The sequence below is a fragment of the Nipponia nippon genome, unplaced genomic scaffold (assembly GCF_047370975.1).
Source record: "Nipponia nippon isolate SJK-2023a ecotype South Korea unplaced genomic scaffold, ASM4737097v1 scaffold_11, whole genome shotgun sequence".
In the NCBI taxonomy this organism is placed as follows: Eukaryota; Metazoa; Chordata; class Aves; order Pelecaniformes; family Threskiornithidae; genus Nipponia; species Nipponia nippon.
Genome location: NW_028262302.1, coordinates 20,880,093 through 20,900,769, shown reverse-complemented (window position 1 = coordinate 20,900,769; position 20,677 = coordinate 20,880,093). Strand labels below are relative to the sequence as shown.

The 20,677-nt window shown below is 37.5% G+C and overlaps 1 protein-coding gene across 3 annotated transcripts in view; it reads right to left on the bottom strand.

Annotated features, from left to right (window-relative positions):
* Positions 1 to 20,677, bottom strand: part of TDRD9 (tudor domain containing 9) — an 87,062-nt gene that overhangs the window by 14,888 nt on the left and 51,497 nt on the right. For all 3 annotated transcript variants that reach the window (XM_087747005.1, XM_087747007.1, XM_087747006.1), the window contains exons 12-25: positions 20,081 to 20,138; positions 19,384 to 19,488; positions 17,076 to 17,173; positions 16,562 to 16,693; positions 15,699 to 15,861; positions 15,552 to 15,615; positions 14,996 to 15,059; positions 10,768 to 10,812; positions 9,775 to 9,828; positions 7,482 to 7,598; positions 6,395 to 6,502; positions 3,175 to 3,275; positions 2,221 to 2,394; positions 467 to 587 (exon numbers count right to left, since the gene is read on the bottom strand). In XM_087747005.1, coding sequence (XP_087603131.1) covers positions 467 to 587; positions 2,221 to 2,394; positions 3,175 to 3,275; positions 6,395 to 6,502; positions 7,482 to 7,598; positions 9,775 to 9,828; positions 10,768 to 10,812; positions 14,996 to 15,059; positions 15,552 to 15,615; positions 15,699 to 15,861; positions 16,562 to 16,693; positions 17,076 to 17,173; positions 19,384 to 19,488; positions 20,081 to 20,138 — 1,404 coding nt within the window. The remainder of the gene's footprint in view (positions 1 to 466; positions 588 to 2,220; positions 2,395 to 3,174; positions 3,276 to 6,394; positions 6,503 to 7,481; positions 7,599 to 9,774; positions 9,829 to 10,767; positions 10,813 to 14,995; positions 15,060 to 15,551; positions 15,616 to 15,698; positions 15,862 to 16,561; positions 16,694 to 17,075; positions 17,174 to 19,383; positions 19,489 to 20,080; positions 20,139 to 20,677) is intronic.

Below are 20,677 nucleotides of genomic sequence, written 5' to 3'. Positions count from 1 at the left end.
CACACTATCTTTTATGCATGCAATATTTTTCCGAATGAGCATGCAGTACTGTTAATTTATGTCATTTCTCACATCCATAGTTTTTGAAGAAAACTGCCAGTTAATAATAATCAGGTAAATGGCCCAAATACCTACTGATTCTCATTTCTATAGCATACACAAATATTTTACCTCTCCCATTAATCCTCTTTACATTTATGCCTACTTCCAGCTAGCATTTACTGCCAGCGAATCACACAAATTTTGTCAAGTACAAATAAATTTCAACATTTGCGAGTACTGTTTATCAAAGAACTACTGAAAATTAGACCAAGAATATTCTCCGTACCTCTTACAGATACCTCTGTACTAAAAACATTATTAGTACCCATTCTTTTCATTTAAGCTTGTCAGATATTCATCTCTACAAAGTTATCTAGGTACCTATTATTAGATATGACCTACTTCAGATGCAGAACATTCCTACCTCTGTTATCTTGATGGACAGAAGACGATTTGGGATCATCTTCGACTGTTGTAAAGTACCAAATGAGATTTCCACAGGCTCCACTGTCTGCTTCTGAGAGTCCACATTTACTCGAAAAAGTCTGTGGAATAGAGATGCTGAATACTTCACCCACAAGCAAAAACTCAAGAGTTCAATTTTTTTGCTTTCATTTGCTTCCCAAGGTGTCACTAGGGCACATTTATGTACTTAATGACTTTTACTTAGAAATACAGTAATTAATTATAATGTAAAATGACCACGCAGAACCAAAATACTAGAGAAACTGTTTGAATTCCATTATGACCAAACACAGAAAGATACATACCAAGACGCAACTGTGCCATCAATTTATTAGAAATCCAAAGAATTAAGGTTAAATAGTGAGGCTTTTTGCTATGGCATCCCTTCTAAGCTTATTTTTTAAAAAGAAATTGAGTACATTACAGCACAAAGATAAATTCATAGAATCATAGAATACCAGGTTGTAAGGGACGTCAAGGATCAACTGGTCCAACCTTTCTAGGCAAGAATTTGCACAGTCTAGGCGAGATGGCGCAGCACCATGTCCAGCTGAGTCTTAAACGTATTCAGTGTAGCAGAGTCAACCACTTCCCTGGGGAAATTATTCCAATGATTGACTGTTCTCATTGCGAAAACTTTTCCCCTCATGTCCAATCGGAATCTCCCTGGGAGTAACTTGTACCCGTTACCCCTTCTCCTCACCATGTGACCCCTTGTAAAAAGGGAGTCTCCACTCCAATTCAGTATATCTTTTTTTTATATACAGTATTTCTTTTACTTGACAAAAGTTAAGAACTCTAAAATTAGTCTTTCAGCCTAGGAAGCTTCTTTCTTGAGTCCCTCAAGAATTAATTTTCACAAAGATTTTCAGTGCTGTTTTGGGCACAGCGAAACTGCTAAAATGTTTTATTAAAAACTAAGTACAATCAACTGGAAGTGAAGCATTCACCTGCACTTTAACCTTTCCAGTTCATTCCTGCCTTCCTATTTTAGATTTCTTATTTTAAAACATTAAAATAGCTGCAGACCAATCAGGAGTTAGGCAGATGACCATTTTAGCAAGTTGCCTGAAGCCGAGAATCACAGACAGCGTATAATAACAATGAAACCCACATGCCAGATTTTTCTAGCAAAAGCAGGTGTGGACCAAAGAGACTCACTACATAGAAAATCCTGATGAAGGAATGCAATTATGCCTCCCCACCTTATGTTGTTACATTTCCCCTCAATTTCTGTTGTTATACCCTCCTCCCTTCCTTTCTTTTATGTCCCCAAATGCCCCTCCTCATTTATTTTGGTTGTAGCAATCCTCACATTGTCTCTAGCATGAACAGAAATTACTGTGTACATCCATATTTCCATATGCCAAAGGCAAATGGATGAGAACCTTAAAGAAAACAACCAACAAAAAAAAAAACCAGCTTATGCCTGGAGTTCTCTTACACAGTAAAACACCTTTTATAAAGAAATATTTCTTTTATAAAGAAATTTATAAATTTATATATCTATTTATAAAGAAATAAAATGTAAGACAATCATGTTATTTCTAATCCTGCAAAAGCATTCTGCTTATACAAAGTTTCAACATCTGTTTTTTGAACCTAATCCATCTTCCTTGGTGACACTTCCAAGGAAATTCCCACAGAATCCAACAAACCTCATTTCAACTTCACACTGCAAAGAAACCCATTTTCCATATTCAATGCAATTACCTTAGAGATTCCACACTTGCAGCTCTCACACCTTGCAACTGCCTTTCGATATCATCTGGATCATGAACGTTCAGCTGAAGAGGAATTTTCAGCTGTGACATCTTGACTGACAGGTACACTGCAGGAAGAATCTTAAAGCCCTCCATTGGGTTACGGGAGAACTCCACAAAAGCCCTGTTCAAAAAAAAAAAAAAAAAAACCAAACCAAACAAACCCCGCCAAAAAAAATTGCAATAAGTACTTGATGAGGAATCAAAACCCAACCAAAAAACTCACAAATGCCATCATTTCTTCTCCCTGTCTTTATCTTAGCCACCCAACAAACAGTAAAAAGTAGGCTACTCACAGGCTTTGCCTACTGGTCTTATGCACCTTAAAACTTTAATTATCATGGCGGTTATAAGAAAACTTTCTAATAGTCTCACAAGCACATACCAAATTTACTGAGCATATTAAATACAAATAGAAAGGATGTGAAAATATATATGAAAATATATGTGAGTAAGAAACGAATTAGAGATTAGTAAAGGCATAAGAAGGGCTACATGAATTCAGCTTTGGGCAGTTGTAGTCCAAAGTTAGCCAGAAGATTAGCTAAAACAGCCAGTGACATGCATTTTTTGCAAAGTCATCTAACTGTACAAATGAGCTAAATTCAGTATACAAGTTAGAAATAAATACGGACAGATGAGCTGCAGTTAAGGTCCACTGTCAGACAACAGAAGAGACAAACCAGAATGCAGTCTCTAACTCAGCTAGTTTATCTAATGTTATTCCAACCAATGCATATCAAACTTCAAAACCACCTTTCTTACTCTAGCCAATACATTAAAAACAAATTACTGATTCCAAAGAGATGAGAAGAAAAACTCATTTTGTCAGTGCACCATTGACAAAGAAAGAAATTGATTACTAGATTCAGAACTGAGAACATGAGAAAGGCAGGATACTTACTTTGATCCATCATAGGCAATAGATTTTACCTGCCCACACTGTCTAAACAGTGACTGCAACTGTTTATGGTACAGATATCCATAGGGAGGAATATTCTTCAGCTGTTAAGAAAAAGTAGTTAAATTTGGATACATGCAATTATTTTAATACATTATTAAGTTCACCGAAATAGTTAGCATCCTCGTTCACTTGAGCTGCAAGTGATACACAATCTAAACCCCAAATTCCAAAAATGCTATATACTATATTAAATTAAAAAATCTCAAAAGACAATAAAATCAGAATTTTGCTGTTAATGCTGTCCTACTGCCTCAAACCAGTAGATAAATGTTTTCTTTCTCTAACTATAAATGAAGCAGATTCATTTGTAATTATATATATTTCTTTCATAATATTTCCTAAAAGCTGTCTAGTATCCCTCTTTTTGCTTGTAACAGAAAAGTAATGGATTGTTATGCTTCCTTCTCCACCATTGGGAACTACATCTCAGACTGTGCACAGCCTGGGAAACAGGAGGAGCTACAGCCCTGCACGTCCTGGTGGAACTACCACATATTGAATTACTGAGGTATGGTGGGAGAGAGCACTTATGGATGGATACATGCTTCTTAGGGATGACAGACAAAGGGCAACCTCCTGGTCTTCCCTGTGTGGAGGAGCAGCTCTTACGTGGAGCAGACAATGGGACAACCCAGCTCTTGTGGGTCTGGATTAAGAGAAGAGGTCAGTAAGGGTAACACTGAGGTGGGAATTTGTAATAGAGCATCAGTCAGGACGAAGCAGACAATCTTTAGGCAACTTGCAGAGGTCTCCAGATCACAGACCCTGCATCTTAGAGAGAGACAATAAGGTCCCTGATAAGCTGCTAGAAGGGCAGGACACAAGCTCCTAGATTTCTGAAGGGTGTTGAAAGTAACTTCTTAACACAGGTCATAAGCCAAACAGGGCTCTTTCGGATCTGCTATTAGCAACAGTGTAGAACTTGTTATGGAAGTGATAATCAACAGCAGCCTGGGCCAGAGCAACCAGGGAAGAGGGGAGCCCAAGATCCTGAGAAGAATGAGGAAGACAAGAAGCAGAATACACATCCTGAAGTCTAGAACAGCACAGTTTGGTTTATTTGGGGAACTGGTAGGTGGGATCCCACGGGAAGTTACAGAATCTTCATCCTCAGAGCTTTTTCCAAACCCAAGTGGATGAAGGCTTAAGCAACGTGGTCTGAATTCAGTGTTAATCCTGCTTTGACCTTATCACCAGACTAGACGACTTCATGTTGAGACAACTCTTCCAAGTTGAATTATTAAAAGATTTCATTATTATTCTTGGGTTTTAATCCTGAAATCACTACAAATTGCTGAAGTTACTGGAGTTGCAACACCTTTTCAAAGGCATTCTGTTAAGAATAACATTCTAGTTAAGTATATTGGATTGTATAATGTTAAGTCTAGTGGATTCTATAGATGGTATATAGTTAAGTATAATGGATTATGACTTTACCATGTATGACCAAGGCAACAAGAGAGATAGTAACGCATTTCACAAATTCTGTGAGCTAAACTAGCTTGAAAACTAACTCTACAAAGCCTTCTCCTGGCTCACGCAGGAGGCAGACAATATCCAACAGAAGAAAGGGCCACATGTAGTCAAAAGCAAAGCAAGACTCCAGCAGCACTGATTTACATCAGTTTAAGGCTGTAGCTTCACAACTATTCATATGCCACTGTAGCCAGATAGCCATTTCTCTACCTTTTTCTTACTCAATCATCTCTCATAAGAGATCTTGCTTTAATACAGAATCACAGAACTCCTACCTAGCAAGTTCAAACTTCTGGACTTTGAACTATTTTTCAGAGGCTATTCAACTGTCTATTCTTCTCTTCGGTTGTTACAATCTTGGACAGGAAAGAATAGATTATTTTTAGAAAATCTTTGTATGCCTTGAAGTTATAGTATTAAGATCAGCTGCTGGTCAAAAACATGGTCTACGTCAGACTGCAAAAACTGCCTCAAGGCAAAATGATTTAGAGAGATGAGAGAGTGGGAGGAATAATAGCCTTTTATATCTTTGGCACTCACCATTAGGAGCATCATACAGCTATAAGAAGAGCATCTCAGATTGAGAGCTTGAGGAACATGCAGCACTTGTGCACAGGAAGATCATTTACACGTATGAAGACACAGCAGATACTTCTTCCTTCTTCAAGATAACAAGCAATTGATATATGAGCAGATCAAGAGTGACATACATTAAAAGTAAATAGCTCCTTAGATTTAACAGTTTAATCTTAATCAATGTTGCTGTGGCAAGCCTAACCTTGTCTTTATTCCACCAGCTTGAGTCTAGTCTGTTAGACAGAATTATTTTGTTTTTGCTTCAATACCCTGAAACAATATGTTAGAAGTTTCAAAAGCACACATAAATGTGTTTGTGCACACATATTGCCATGCCAGCATCTCCTCCAGTATAGAACTAGCCCCTCTTCTTGGGTAAGCAGTAAAGCACAAAAAAATTCCTTGTCAGTAAGCTCTTATGAGTTTCTCTCCTGCCTTTTCATCTAACTATTTTCTCTTGTGCCAATACAAGTCTATTCTTTGAGGCTCACTGGTTCATAGGTTTGTTTTCTTTAAGCGTAGGTCATGGTTATTTCACAGTGTTATACCTCGTTCAAATTCACCAAACATCTTCCTAGTTTAGATTGTGTACCATTCTGCAAAATCAAAACAGCCATTTCAAACTTGCACTTATTCAATCAGATAAAAAATATTTCTAAAGGAAAATAAAAAGAAAGCAGAGTGCAATACCTGAGTAACCTTAGAGCAACAAGCACGTATGCCACGCACTATCAAGTAGGAGATTACTAAAAAGTAACATTAAAGTTCCAACAACACATTTCATAAATAATCGCTAAAAAGCACCCTTGATAGTTCTATTTTTCAAAACTTTTATTAGTTTTACGAAAGTTGTTTGCCTGTGCAAGACTAGCAATCAAATGCATAGAGGCAGTTCTCAGCAGGAATTCTTCTAACATTGCCCACCCACACAATGTTTATTCCACTGGAAGAAAGGGAGATGGGAGAGAAGACAACTTACCAAGTGAGGATCAGAGTAGGTAATTATTTCTGTCCTTGCCCAAGACAGAACAACACTTGAAACACCGCCCAAACACTACGTATTTTTATTACTCGATTCATTATTAGGTCATTCACCTTCTTAACATACCATTACAGTGGTTTTTGGATCTTTGCCAGCAAGGTCTCTTACAGCAATTTCTTCATCACATTTTCCAAAAGTAAAGTAGTTTGGATAGAAAGCACCAGCTATTACAACCTGAAATCAAGAGAATATTTTGTAAAACACAGCAGGTTACACTCAGTTTCTTGAAAAGAGATACACTAGCAAAATAAAGACATACTGACAGGTCTTCATATAAAGATTTTTTTCCTGTCTCTTTCCAGGAATTACTGTCATTTCAGACTAAACATTAACTCATGCAAATCCTTAAAAACATACTTTCATGAAAAGAGTTCAACTTCTGGAACAATTTTACAACATTTTAATATTTTTGTATGCAGACTTGCTCTTTGAAAAGTAGTATTGTTAGCCCTGATATCAAGAAGAGCCTCAATTTTAAATACATTCACATAAAATAGCTACGTGAAATTTGTTCAGTTTTCATATTACATCTTACGGTATATAACAATTCAGCTCTGAAAAGTTCACTGCTTATACAGTTAAACCAATTGCCACTGAAACGATAAATAGGTCTGTGAAAATAAAATCACTACTAATCAGGCCAAATAAGACAAGAAATTTAACTGGAAATTCAACAAAATTACAATAGCTGAAATACACCTAATTTCCACCCCACCCCCCCCAACTAACCAAGCCAGTGGTGGTCCAAATAGAGCACTCAAAACAAGCGAAAACATCATTTTCAAAAACTCTTAGTTCCTAGCCTTCCAACACAAACCATCCTTTTTTAGAGTATTTTTATGACTTTAACAAAGATTAAAACAAAGCAGTTTAATGCATCTCAGTATGACTTGGTTTTATTTTGATGAACTGTCAGAAGCGAAGGGACAGCCAGAGGACCAACTTAGTGTGAATTCTGAACCGTTAAAAATAACATTAGTTGTCCTTCTAGAGCTGTCAAAAATAATGACTTTTTTTTTTTCACCTGCAATCTCAAAATCTACAGAGAATTTTGAAATGTGTGCAGTATTAGTTCACCAGTACTAGTATATAAAAATCAAGTTATAAATTTTACAAATAAAGTCTCTCCCCTGAAGAGTCAATAAAGCATTACCTGCAAAATGAAGCGTTGTTTGTATACACATTCCTGATCCATAGCAGATGGTTGAGCATTAATATACATATTAAATGCTCTGACTCGCTTTTTCAAGTCGTGAAATAACTCTGCCACCTGAAATTTGAACTCTAAGTTACACATTAAACAGATGAAAATCATCCACAAATTAACATAAAACCTGTTAGTAGAAGTCTAAATAAGCGGGCAAACTCCCTTTCCTTTTTAGGTGATGCTAGTATGCATTTCGCCTAATATACTACTTGGCATCTCTACTTCAGAAAATAATTTAAGTACTGTGACTCAAGCAGTTTTCTTGACCTCTCTTTATAAAGTAGAATTTTGTAGTCACAAAGCACATTACGCATATATGACATAGAAGAAAATTAGAAAGAGCACTGAAATAACCTTTTACAAGATGATATACTGGTTCTCCATTTAAATCATTTTGGGTTTGTATCTTAAAAGGTAAAAAACATGCCAACACCAACCTGGACTTCTGCACCTAACTGTAGCAGCGACCACACATGCTGCACCCTCAGTTCAGCAGACAACCATGATGACTTTAAGTGAGATCAAACTTATGCCCTACAGCAGAACATGCTCTGTTACGCTTTCAGTCCTAAGCATTTCTAAGAAGCTTCTATAAGCATCCACTGGTGCCCCAACCACACAGTAAATGCCTTCATTGTCCCAACTGATTGTGGAGCCGATGTAGAAAAGTACAGTACGCTCAGCCGCTTCATATCTACATTTTCCTGTCTGCTGTTGGCAGTTTTAGGATACTAAAAGTCCTGTTATTTTCCTCATAGGACAACTACCATAATCAGAAACCAGTCTGCATGGCTGCTTCAGTTCTGCAGATCCACTTCCACAGAAGAAATTATAAAATTAGTATCTGAAAGCGTGGCAAATAAAAAACCACAAGTCTTCTTAATAAGTGTTAGTGTAGGTGTCCATTCTAAACTCCTGAACTATTATGTCATGCACAACCTCGTCTTGAATTATCTGAAATTGGGCCAAGAGAACACCAGCTTCCCAAGAGGCTATCATATAAGACTGATCCTTCAGCTTTCCAGTTTTACAATTTGCTTTTTTCTCATCTTTTTTCCATTGATATCAGATATACAAGCTAAAAAGCCATTGGCATTTCTTATCCAGATGGCTGCTTACTATGAAAAGCTTTTTTTTTTCTCCCCCCACCCCGTGCTTTTTGAACACAGGCCCTACACATTGCTCATGCCAAAGGTATGACCCGCTGGAATAACAGGCAAGGCCATGTTCTGCCAATCACAGTTATTCAGGAGTTTTACTTATTTCAGGAGTTATTTACTTATTTCAGGAGGAGTTTTTACTTATTTCTCTCAACATATCACATTAAGCTTGAAGACCTTTGTGATGCAGAGTTTTCATTAATTGCTGCAGTAATGTTAGCAACAAAGCCCCACAAACTTTCAAGCCCAGTCCTCATTATATAACTGTATTTGCTTAAAATAATCCTAACTATAAGACAAAAAAAGTTACGTAGACAGCAGTCACACCACAACTAGTGTATCTGAGGGACCTATAGAATTAGCAAATAATAATACTGGAGGTCTCTTAAAAAATGTTAAAAATATGTTAAACAGTTAATAATTTAACACCACTTTGTTTATCCTAATAAAAGGAAAATGCCTTTCGTCTAAAAGCTAGCAGTTTGACTGTTTCCAACCCGCACTTCTGAGCTAAGATAAAACTGGATGTGCCACTCCTACAGGCTCCACCAAGAGCCATCTGTCCATAGTGTCAATTGTGGCAGTTAAAGAGTCCATACCTCCCAGGCATGGGTACTTGGCCTTATTAACATATATATGATTATCTGAAGCCCATTCTTCACAAGAATGCACACCTAGCTTTGTTAACATTACAATGATGTTCCTCACATCTTTCCTTTCCTTGAAACTGTATATAAATGGGGTCCCTGCAACCACTTGAGAGAAAAGAGAGGAGCAGAGGGGGAAATGCTGCCCGAATGTTTGCTCACTATGATCATAGTTAATAAAGCTTCTGTCTGATGTGTCTTAAATTGTACTTGGAGCCTCGATATTCTCCGACAACTTTAAATAGTACCATCTCTCCTCCCTCAAAGAAACAAAACCTAAAAAAATCACAGTTTCTTTAAAGAAAATATACATCTATATATATTGATAGATACATAATAATACAGTAGGTTTATCCAAGATCTTAACATCCGTAGAAAATAAGGTAAGTTAAGTCCTTCTGCTTATAAAAATGATTATCTATTTCATCTTACCTCTCTGACCTTCTTGATGTGAATACAATTTGATCGACCCCACTCAAGCTCTTCCTGGAAAAGAAAGTGAAAAATGCAAGTGCACAGATTGTTAGAAACTTGTTTCTTCTACTGCTACTAAGCTTTCTTTCATATTCTTCAGTGTAGACACAAATAATTATATACAGCGATAGAAGAATTTGATCTCATTTCACAGCTTTCTTTGCATCCATATCAATGGAGTATTATGACATGTATGAAAATATAAGACAATTACATATTTGACTAATAAACTATACTTTGGTTACCACCAGTACATCTGTGGGTCATCTAAATTTTTCATATAAACCCACAAGTTCAACTCCTCTGTGTTGCTACTACAGAATCTGCTTTAAAATGGACACTTCTTCCAAAAAAACCCAAAATGCCTTTATCTGGATGCATGACTTTATCAAACAGATTCCGGCCACCTTGGCTCTCATTATAACTCAGTGTATGCTACCTACTGGTGTTCATAAAGCATATTATGCTCTGAAAGAAGCAGAGAAATAAAAAAGGTTTTCTTACACACACGGAAGAAAGACTGGAAGCAATTATTGTGTGCCTAATACTGATTTTTGTGGCTGATGCACATAAAGATCTTCCATCTTTCAGCATTTGGGGTTTTTTTTGGGAGGGGGGAGATTTGTGTGTTTCTTTAAAAAAATAGAGATACTTAGTTGTATTAAAAATATTTCTTTCAACTACAGCTCAATTTCCCTTTTCAGCTTTCAAACCCTCTGGCCACTGTTGATCCATCTGTGAAAGGGACTACATAAGGGATTGCCTTCAAATACTCAGCACTGGATTCAAAGACTCATGTTCTCTCAAAGCCTATGCTTCTCTTTACTTATGAAAAATCCTAACTATTATAAAGGAGGATTGCTAGCAAAAATTCCTTACTAAGAATATAAAATACTCCAGCACTGAAGTCACCAACCTTGAATAGAAAATAAGAAATAAAGTTTAACTAACCTTAGGATGTCTCAGCTCCCCTTTTTGTCTGCAGGACTGCCATGCCTAAGAAAGAAGTGGTGTAGTATTCAGCCACAAACTGTAGTGCTTTAGTAATAACTATTACAAATATTAATGTGATATTTCAAACTATGAAGTTTTCTTCCATACCTATACTGAAGATAATTTTTTAACACCAATTTAAAAAACAGAGATGCCCTTGGGCTAACAAAGACTACAAATATTTAAGCACAAAAGAGTATAAGGAAATCTGAATCACAGTAATTTAGGTTGGAGGAGATTTCTTCAGAATAATTGTTCCAACAAACCACACAGCAGGGCAAACTTAGATCAGGTTTTTGAAGATCTTGTCTATAAAACCCTGAGTAACCTTGACTGACCTCATGGCTGAACCTACTCCGAACAGGCGACTGGACTACAGACCTCCTGAGGTCCTTTCCAGCCTTAATTATTTAATGATTCTAGTCTAATGATGCTTGCCTGGTTGGTTCCTAAGCAGATCTAAATATTTCTCACTCTTATGAATAGTCTTACTCTATTTTGTTGAGGGTGGGCAAGAACTCTGGTTCTTCTTTTGCTCATATGCGAGCACACAGAGTGGTGTGACTGCAAAATGTAATTCTAAGAATGCATTACTGGAGGGCTGAAAGTGTGGCAGGGTTACAAATGTTGTACCACAACATGCTTAAAGAACAAGAATTGCTGTAGGAAGACAACTATTCTGCCTTCAAGTCAGCTTAGAGGTTATGGTATGCAATGCCACATCTAGAGACTGAAAAGGAGTTTAAGCACTATTGGATGAACTGTAATTACATATACTGCCTCAAACTTGCCACCAGCTCCTGCAACTAAATTGGAAACATAGCACTTAGGTCACTGAATTTCTGGACATAGCTTAGAGATTCTGGATCTTGGTGCATTCCAAAAGCAAATCGAGCACGTTATGTTCCAAAGCTTTAAAGGAGTAAGTCCCGATTTGTGCTGGGAGAGGTACAACAGCCACCTGATAACACAGCAACATACAACAGGCTATCCACCTAGTTTTCTGAGAGGAAATGGACTGAGTATTAAAGCACATGCAATCATTCATAAATAAACAGAACAACTTGGATGCTTTGATTTGGTGCTGTAATACAGCAGGCTACTTTCGGAGCCTTTCTCATCTCCTTGATTTGGGACAAAAGTGAGTGAACTGACTGATTCAGATACAATTCTGACATAGATGCCTCCCAGAAAACAGGGCTTGAAGAGAAATTAACATACCCAGGGTATTCATGAAAATAATTTCATTATTAGGCAGCAAATCTATGACAGAAGCCTGCAGAATCCATTCTTCTAGTTTGACAGCAAGCCACCTCATAGTAAATTTTCCAGCTTACTGTGGACACTGGCTATTAGCATAGCTGAATAGCCAGACTGCATTTCTATACCTTGACTAAGGCTGTCTGATGTACTGATTTTAAATAATGCTTTTGACATCCACCACTTCCATACACAAGCCTTATGATATGTCAAAAAAATAAACTCCACTTATTTGACATTATTTTTTCTTTTACAAACTCCCCTCTTTTTTTAAACCACAGAACTTAAACCAGGCTGATTAGCCTTTACTTTCCTGGATTCTCCTCTTTCTACTAACAAAGCTTATGACCTTTTATAATTCACTGAAACTTTTGCATAAACAAGGTTTTAAAAAGTATGTGCTACTGATTCACAGAACTTCAGCCTACCCTGGAAGAAATCTAACCTGAACCTGGGAGTTTGAAAACGAGTTCTTTCCCTATGCTTTTCTGATACTCAGCCACTCAAAACATAAAGCTTTCACATCACTCACACATACAGATACTGCACAGGAAGCTCTCTTCGAATGTTTGTGTTTACTCTCCAGGAAAACATACCAGCTTATAGAAACATCACCTTCAGATCAACAGGACATAAGGGAAATACAGTATACAACAAGGTTAGGGGAATTCAGAAAAGATGATGCTTGAGCCCCAGGGTCAGTGGGTATATGTGGCATACGTGCCTGTGTGTGCTTCATAAAATTCTGACACCGGAGTACAGAAAAACAAGTCAGCTTTCACCAAAGTGAAAAAAAGGCCAACATACACAAAATGGAATAAATTAAATCTGCAGCTGAAGATTTTGGAGTCTCCAGAAGATTACAGACCATGTCAGACCACCCATAATGGAAAATGTTGGATTTTGAATAGTAAGTTCCTCTAGCAGAAGTCTTTCCCATACTGCGTCAGCTCAGCTTGTAACTGTGGGAACTGATCTCTGTCCATGGTACTGGGCTACAGAACAGCCAAGCGTACAGAAAAATCATTTTGGATAGAATAAAAAAATAACAAAGTCAAAGCTATGAAGTCTGGAGAAAGGAAACCAAACTCATTCTGTGCTAGAGTTTACCAACCCAAACTGCCCTTGGTTAAAAGGAAGCTACCAACATCACCACGTCTCTGGCATTTTATTTTTGGTTACTACAAGAGAGAGAAATGCCACAGAAAAGCCCTAAATTTTTCAACCTTTACTAAAGTGAATTTATGATAAACCAGAATCTCCTCTGATCATCAGTGGATTGCCTACACAAAAGCACAGTAGCAGGAAAGCTACAGTCATTTTGGAAAAGATGAAAAGACATCAGGTTATTAAACATTCATGGCCTGAGACAAAACACCTCAGTCCTGCTTTAAGATGATACTAACATTCATTTACAAACACTGCAAGTCTACCTAGATAATAAGCTGACCTGAAGCAAAACAGCGCAGATAAAAGAGGCAACCTGCTCTCACTTGTAGTGTAACTCCTTAGCTAGCAGACTGAAGCAAGTTCACAGCACAACAGTTTGGTGATTTATTAATCAGTATTTGCAACAACAAAACGTCCCTATGTAAATCTGTTCTTACTGAGCCGAAATCCGACATTGTCCACATGACTATTATCTGGTGAAAGGTGAGAGGTTTTTGCAGAACAAATAAGGAACACTCTGGAAAACCTAGAATATACTCTTTCTTACTCAAATTTTATCCCGATTACTACAAACTGCGGAAATTACAGGAGACAAGCTTACTTGTCTAGATAAATTAATAAATGCTTTATGGTATTTATTTAAAAAAATTAATCATATTTTAATTCAAAACTTCCAAGGTTGATCAAAAACATTTTGCCCCCAAAACCTGGCATTTTCCTAAAAAATTTTGGTTCATTAGGAAGCCAAACTCAGTATGATCGAAGACTTTCCTGAACCACTGAAGGCTCTATGTTCTGGGTATCCATAACGTGGAAGACATAGGTCTGCAGCAAATACAAATTTCTTGCTGCCCACCACAGGGCTTTTATCATTCCCTCCTAAAAAGGCTCAGCGATAATTTGCAAAGAAGCCTTGAAGCAGCACAGATGTAGACAAAGTATTAAGGCACAGGAAAATAAACCAAGCAGACCTCAAAGAGAAGCGTGAGAAGGCACAGTACCAGTAAATATTACAGTTCAGAAGGCTTCAATCTCATAACAAGATTTCTAACAGCTGCAGTGGTCAGCTCAGTAGCACACAGACAGCAGATATGCTACGTTAGAAACTTGTTCAGCGCCTCAAGTTATTAGCTCCAGAAACTTCATTCTGCTTACCAGTTAGCCACCATTTGTTCTGTTGGAGGCAACAAGACATCAATTTTATAGTAGCTGGAATGACACAGGTAAATCCTCCCGGATTGGAAAGAATCTACCTCCCCCTGTAAAACAGCTCCTTTATTGAAAGAATCACAGTGCATCAAGAGAACCCGAGCCTCTGGTTCCCATCTTGTTCAAATTCCACTCCTACTTCTAGCAAGCAGAAGACCGAAATAAGCAGCACATGCCAATTCTCTTTCTCAACCCTTTGTGCTGTTTTCCATCTGCTTAGTAGAACAAATACCTCAAAAGCCACAGGAGACTGAAAAGTATGGAATATACCCAGAAACTGAGCCTTGCAACCCATTTTTCTCCATTTCTTGCCACCTTACTTTGGTGCATACTTGCGCAGCTCCTTCACAGTGGTAAAAACTAACTCATCAGAACTAGTAGTGTTACACAGTAGGACGCAGCCTTCAAAATTATCACTAAGTAGCTACGAGTAATGTCAAGTTTTAACAGCTTCAAGGCACAAATGCTGCACTGATCCTACAAAGGTGAGAAGCTCTGTCTTAGTCTATCAGATTTCACTGGAAGATAAGCCAGAAAAAAGACTTACCTTAAATGCATTCACAATTGCAATACAGTCGCTCTTACTATTCCCAGCAAAAAACAGTTTGTTCCTGACAATACAAACAAAAAGAATTATGAACAATATTTTTTTCAAATATTGAATGTATTATACAGCCCAGAATGCTACACTATTAACACCTTCCAGGACTTTAATAAACATGCTCAATACATTTATTGTAATTATTTGTTCTTATTCACATCTCCTTGCTGAAGATAAACTGTGTGGGCAGGATGGCAAGGATTATTTTTCTAATTATTAAAAAAAAGCATTTTAATAGACACTGCCACATGTTCATACCAGAAAGGCAAAGCTGAAGAATCAGGTCTTGTACTCAGCAAAGGATGAGGTATCTCTGTGATACTAATTAGTTCACATTGAAATAGATTTCAGTATCTCAGCTGCCCTGGAAAAGCTTCTTTTTGCACTGCTTGGCACTTTGACAGAAAATTAGACTCATGACATGAAAAATTATATTTAGTGGTCAACTTCATCCTCTGCCCCCAGATGTAGTCAGGAAGTTGTAAAACATCTAGGGTTATACCTGTATCCATCGACATGCTGTTTGAAAGGTACTGCAAAAAAATTCCGCAAAGAGAGTGCTGCAGCTACAACAAAAACAAATCAAAATGAAAACCTGCAAATCACTTGTTTTTAGAGAAATGTTCTCACATGTTCTTCTTTCAGTTACCTATAATAAGGCATTCTTCCAAGCACCCGAAGACATGCCCAAGGACTATCAATTTTCCAAGACGCAGATCCACTGGCAACTGCGCCAATACTCTTCCTAAGAAAGTCAGCTCACCATCATGTGGATTTTCTTCTGTTTGCACACAAGTTGTAAGTGCTCCCAGCTAGAGAGATTAAAATTTATTCACTTGTAGAAGTTGATGAAGTAAATATAAGACCAGTTTGTAAGATAACAAGACAAGAAGCAAGCAATTATCTCAAAGCAACATAAATTAATATCAGAACTGTAATTAAGTTGAAGTTCTTAAATAAGTTTTAAGAGCCTACTATTTTGAAACCAAAGCTTTATTATGTATACTAGATATAAAAGCAAGCTACAAATGATACAAATATAATTTCTTATGTACTTTGGAAAAGAAAAAGTGTCATGCAATGAATGTTCTACCTCATATCAACTTTATAATTGAAAAGCAAAATATTAACTTCCTTGTACAGGTCAGAAGGGGATATTCAGGCTGACCCCTATACGTCATAAGGTGTAAGAGTGTGATGTTGCTACTTATTAATAAACAATTTCACTTACAGAGTTCACGTTCTCTTACTTTTTTTCCTATTCTTTCTCACCACAGATGCTAGTTCACAAAGAGCATCATTACTCCCTGATGAAATCATAATCCTGTTTTTATGAAGTAACTGCATAAATTATGCTGAAGAGGATGGTAACCAAACAACAGTCAAATGTGAGAAAAGATTCTCTAGACACAGCTCCTATTTCAGGTTCTAATTAAGGCTACTACTACTAAGAAAAAACACTTCTACAGTACATTTTTATTACCTTGATTTTAACATTAAAAGAATGCCTACCTCTTTCAGCTGAAGTATGGTACGTTCAATGTCACCTACACTGGGTGGAGAAAGAGCTGTTGCCAGCAAGGCTTTTGGTCCCCCCATATCAAGCTTTTTTATCTTTAAGACTGTAGTTCCCAATGGACAACGCTGAAGGGAAAATAATATTATTGTTACTTCCCCCCCATGGGAAGTGTGACAGTGTTTTACATGAAAAATAAGCTAAAGTTTACAGTTTAGTAAAACCTGAAATTAATTTTGAGTAAGTAAGGATGTTTTTTCTTTTGAACAGATTGCTTATTTCTAATCCACATCCATTTTACTGCTACAACGCATCTCATTCTATGAAGAAACCTATGTGGAACAGTCTTTGTCAATTATTTAACAACTTGAATTCTATTCATCGTTACAGTTATTAGTAACTATTCAAATTGTACACTGTCTTCAGGAAAAGTACAGCAAAACAACTTATTGTCTCTGCTATGACCACATACATTAAAAAAAAATCCTTAATGTTCCCTAAAAGTCTTACCAGTATCTCAGGTACTGACTTCTCTGGAATAAAGTCTCTCCAGAAGTCCTTGTGTACAAGCCTATAACAATACCCTTTGGAAACACGTCCAGCACGACCTTCACATAAAAGAACAAATTACCAATTTGTAAACTGCCCAAGTTTCACACTGTTCAAAACCCATCCATCTACAAGCCTTCTGGGCAGCTGAGCAGCACATGACAACTGATGCTGCAGGCTGACCAGGGTTTTGCTCTCTTGCAGCAGACAGGCCCAGTGGAGACATTCTCTCTATCCTTTCCTACATAAGGATTGGATGAAATAATTTTGCTTTCATAGCAGCAGTAACTAACAGAAGAGTTACTTAAGTATTTCGCTCAAATACCTCTTTCGCATAACTACTCTCAAATGAGCATCCATCTTTCTCAGTTGAAAAGACATGACAAATCCTGCGCTAAAATACATTTCCTCAAAATCAGGAAAAGGCAAGTCCTACCAAATCTAAATTTAATATAGATAAATATGTCAATGCAAGCTTTAGCATACCATCAAACTGAAGATTGTATATGCAGAGTAAATATGCTTTGCGTTTGCATTTCTTTACACAATGAGTGTACTCAGATTTCCTATTTGACTCCACAGCTAGCAAAAATGTTCTATATAAACAGTTTTTAAGATACCATGATGAACAGCAAAACATCTTTATGATCTACTATTTACAGAAGACACACTGATTCATGAAGTTTATCTTCACAAATCCAAACACCATTCACTTCAACAAACTAAAGCGTACTTCACTCAGTGGGATACTCCACTGCAGAATTAGGCCGTATTTTTCAGTCATACACATATCAAGTCCAAGTCTGCTATACATGGGCCTGCAGCCCATGGAGGTTCATGGTGGAGCAGAGATCCACCTGCAGCCCCTGGAGGATCCCACGCCAGAGCAGGGGGATCCCTGAAGGAGGCTGTGACCCCATGGGAAGCCTGCGCTGGAGCAGGCTCCTGGCAGGACCTGTGGACCCGGGGAGAGAGGAGCCCAGGCTGGAGCAGGTCTGCTGGCAGGACTTGTGACCCCATGGGGGACCCACGCTGGAGCAGTCTGTTCCTGGAGGACTGCACCCTGTGGAAGGGACCCACACTGGACCAGTTGGTGAAGAACTGCAGCCCGTGGGAAGGACTCACATTGGAGAAGTTAATGGAGGACTGCCTCCCATGGGAGGGACCCCAGGCTGGAGCAGGGGCAGAGTGTGAGGAGCTCTCCCCTGAGGAGGGAAGAGCGGCAGAGACAACGTGTGATGAACTGACCGCAGCCCCCATTCCCCATCCCCCTGCACCGCTCGGCAGGAGGTAGAGAAATGGGGAGCGAAGCTGAGCCTGGGAAGAAGGGAGGGGTAGGGGAAAGGTGTTTTAAGATTTGGTTTTATTTCTCATTACCCTACTCTGATTTGATTGGTAATAAATTAAACTAATTTCCCCAAGTCGAGTCTGTTTTGCCCGCGACAGTAATTAGTGAGTGATCTCTCCCCATCCTTATCTCGACCCATGAGCCTTTCGTTGTATTTTTTCTCCCCTGTCCAGTTGAGGAGGGGAGTGATAGAGCACCTGGCATCCAGCCAAGGTCACAGAATGGTTTGGGTTTGAAAGGCCCTTTAAAGGTCATCTAGTCTAACCTCCCTGCAATGAGCAGGGACAAGCTGTAATTGTGAAGTCCTCATAATATTTAAAAATGAGGATATTTTTGTATCTAAAGATGTCACTGTTATTAATTTATTTAGTACGCTTTTCAATGGAAATGAAAAGATTTTGACATTTAAGAGTACTGTCTTACTCGAAGACCTGATATGAAATCTTATTTAACCTCGTGCGACACAAACACTGGTCTACACTACAGACACTGCTGTAGATATTTCAATGGATTTAAGAGTGACAAACAGACACGAAAGTTTCTTTTACTGCTGAAACTCAGAAGTAGTTAATAAATACCTAGCAGTACCTATCTCCCCTTTTTAAAAATGGCCCATGATAAAAAAAAATTACTATTAAATAACAAAGAATCCTCATAAGTTTTATGGTCCATGAATTTTAATATTTTTCAGTAAAATACAAAACATTCCTCTGGGAAAATACTTGAGCAAAATAAAACATTCAGGCATAGTTGTTTAATCACATTTTAATATCCTGACATGGTAAGGAATTACATTTTTGTATAAACTATTCATGGCAAAAATAATCTGTGCCTTTACTGTTAATAAAATGAAAAGCAACATAGAATTCTCCATGAAGATTAGCTTCTAAAATTCCTTTCCATTACCTATGGTTATCTTACCTTTTCTTTGATTACAGTTTGTTTTAGATGCCCAGCAAAGTCTCAAACTTTGGTAATTAGTTTCCTCATCACAAACCAAAGTTCTAGTTAAGCAGAAATCTATCACTGCAATTAAGGAAAAAAAAAAAAATCTAGTATTATTACAGAACAATTTATCCTTATGGCAGTGGAAGAAATACTGGTGATTTTGTGTTATCAGAACAAGGAAGTTTCAATTATTTGAAAACCAATAAAGGGAACACTAGACTTATAAACAACCAGTCCCAGGGTACTCTGAATACTAACAGAACTGCAAATAGATTTTAACATAAATATAATAAAGTTAGTGCGGATGACAAGCATCAAAAGGCAATTGTTTCTGCACTTAGACATTCTATACCAGCATTTGCTTAATCTGATGCAATTATTTCAAGATATAGTCATAATGTGAATAAAAAGCTTAAGGTACTTGTGACATGAGGTCTGATTCTGCTTCTTACTGCATTTAAAATCCGCCTCCCCCGTAAAGATTAAAACCAACACCCCAGATTTAAAACTGTTCTCTATTGTGAAAGAAAGAATTCAACAACTATCAAAATTAAACTCCAACAGCAACGTTTCGTAAAACAGTGACATGTTGCAGAGATTTAGACTAGCACAAGAAAGGAAAACATCACAAATACAGTGTATACGCAATTACAAGATTTAAATGACTTACCATACTTAACATCAGGAACTGTTACAGAGCTCTCAGCTATGTTTGTAGATAGAATAACCTGAGTTTTGAAGCAAAAAAATGAGCAACGAATGCATAAAGAAAAAAATACTCACATTAATATTTCTACATGAAAAATCCAACTTGCTATGAAGAAATATAAATGTAATGGCAACATAGTATTTCTGCTCTGCATATTAAAAAAAGCTATACAACAGAAGAAAGCTTGTATTTTCTTGTCCTAAGATCAGAAAAACATAATAAAGTAGTATAGCATATGACAATACAGAGGAAGACTGGAAATACTTCCTTATGCCTTTGTCATAACAAACCATCACACTATTAGCAGTGATAAAGAAAACCAAGACACTAGCCAAAATGCGGGGTACAAAGCAGACAAGAGACATCCATAATGGGGGACTACTTCGCTACCAGTGCCACCAGCTGCATACTACTGTCATGCAGGCAGAAGAATCAAAATGCACAAACTAGTCAGAAGGATAAAAACAGTGACACACAATAATTTAAGAATAACTTCCTGTTATTGCACTTCTCGAGGTCTAAACACCAGTAAAGCAACAGCTTGGTAAGAAGGGCAAT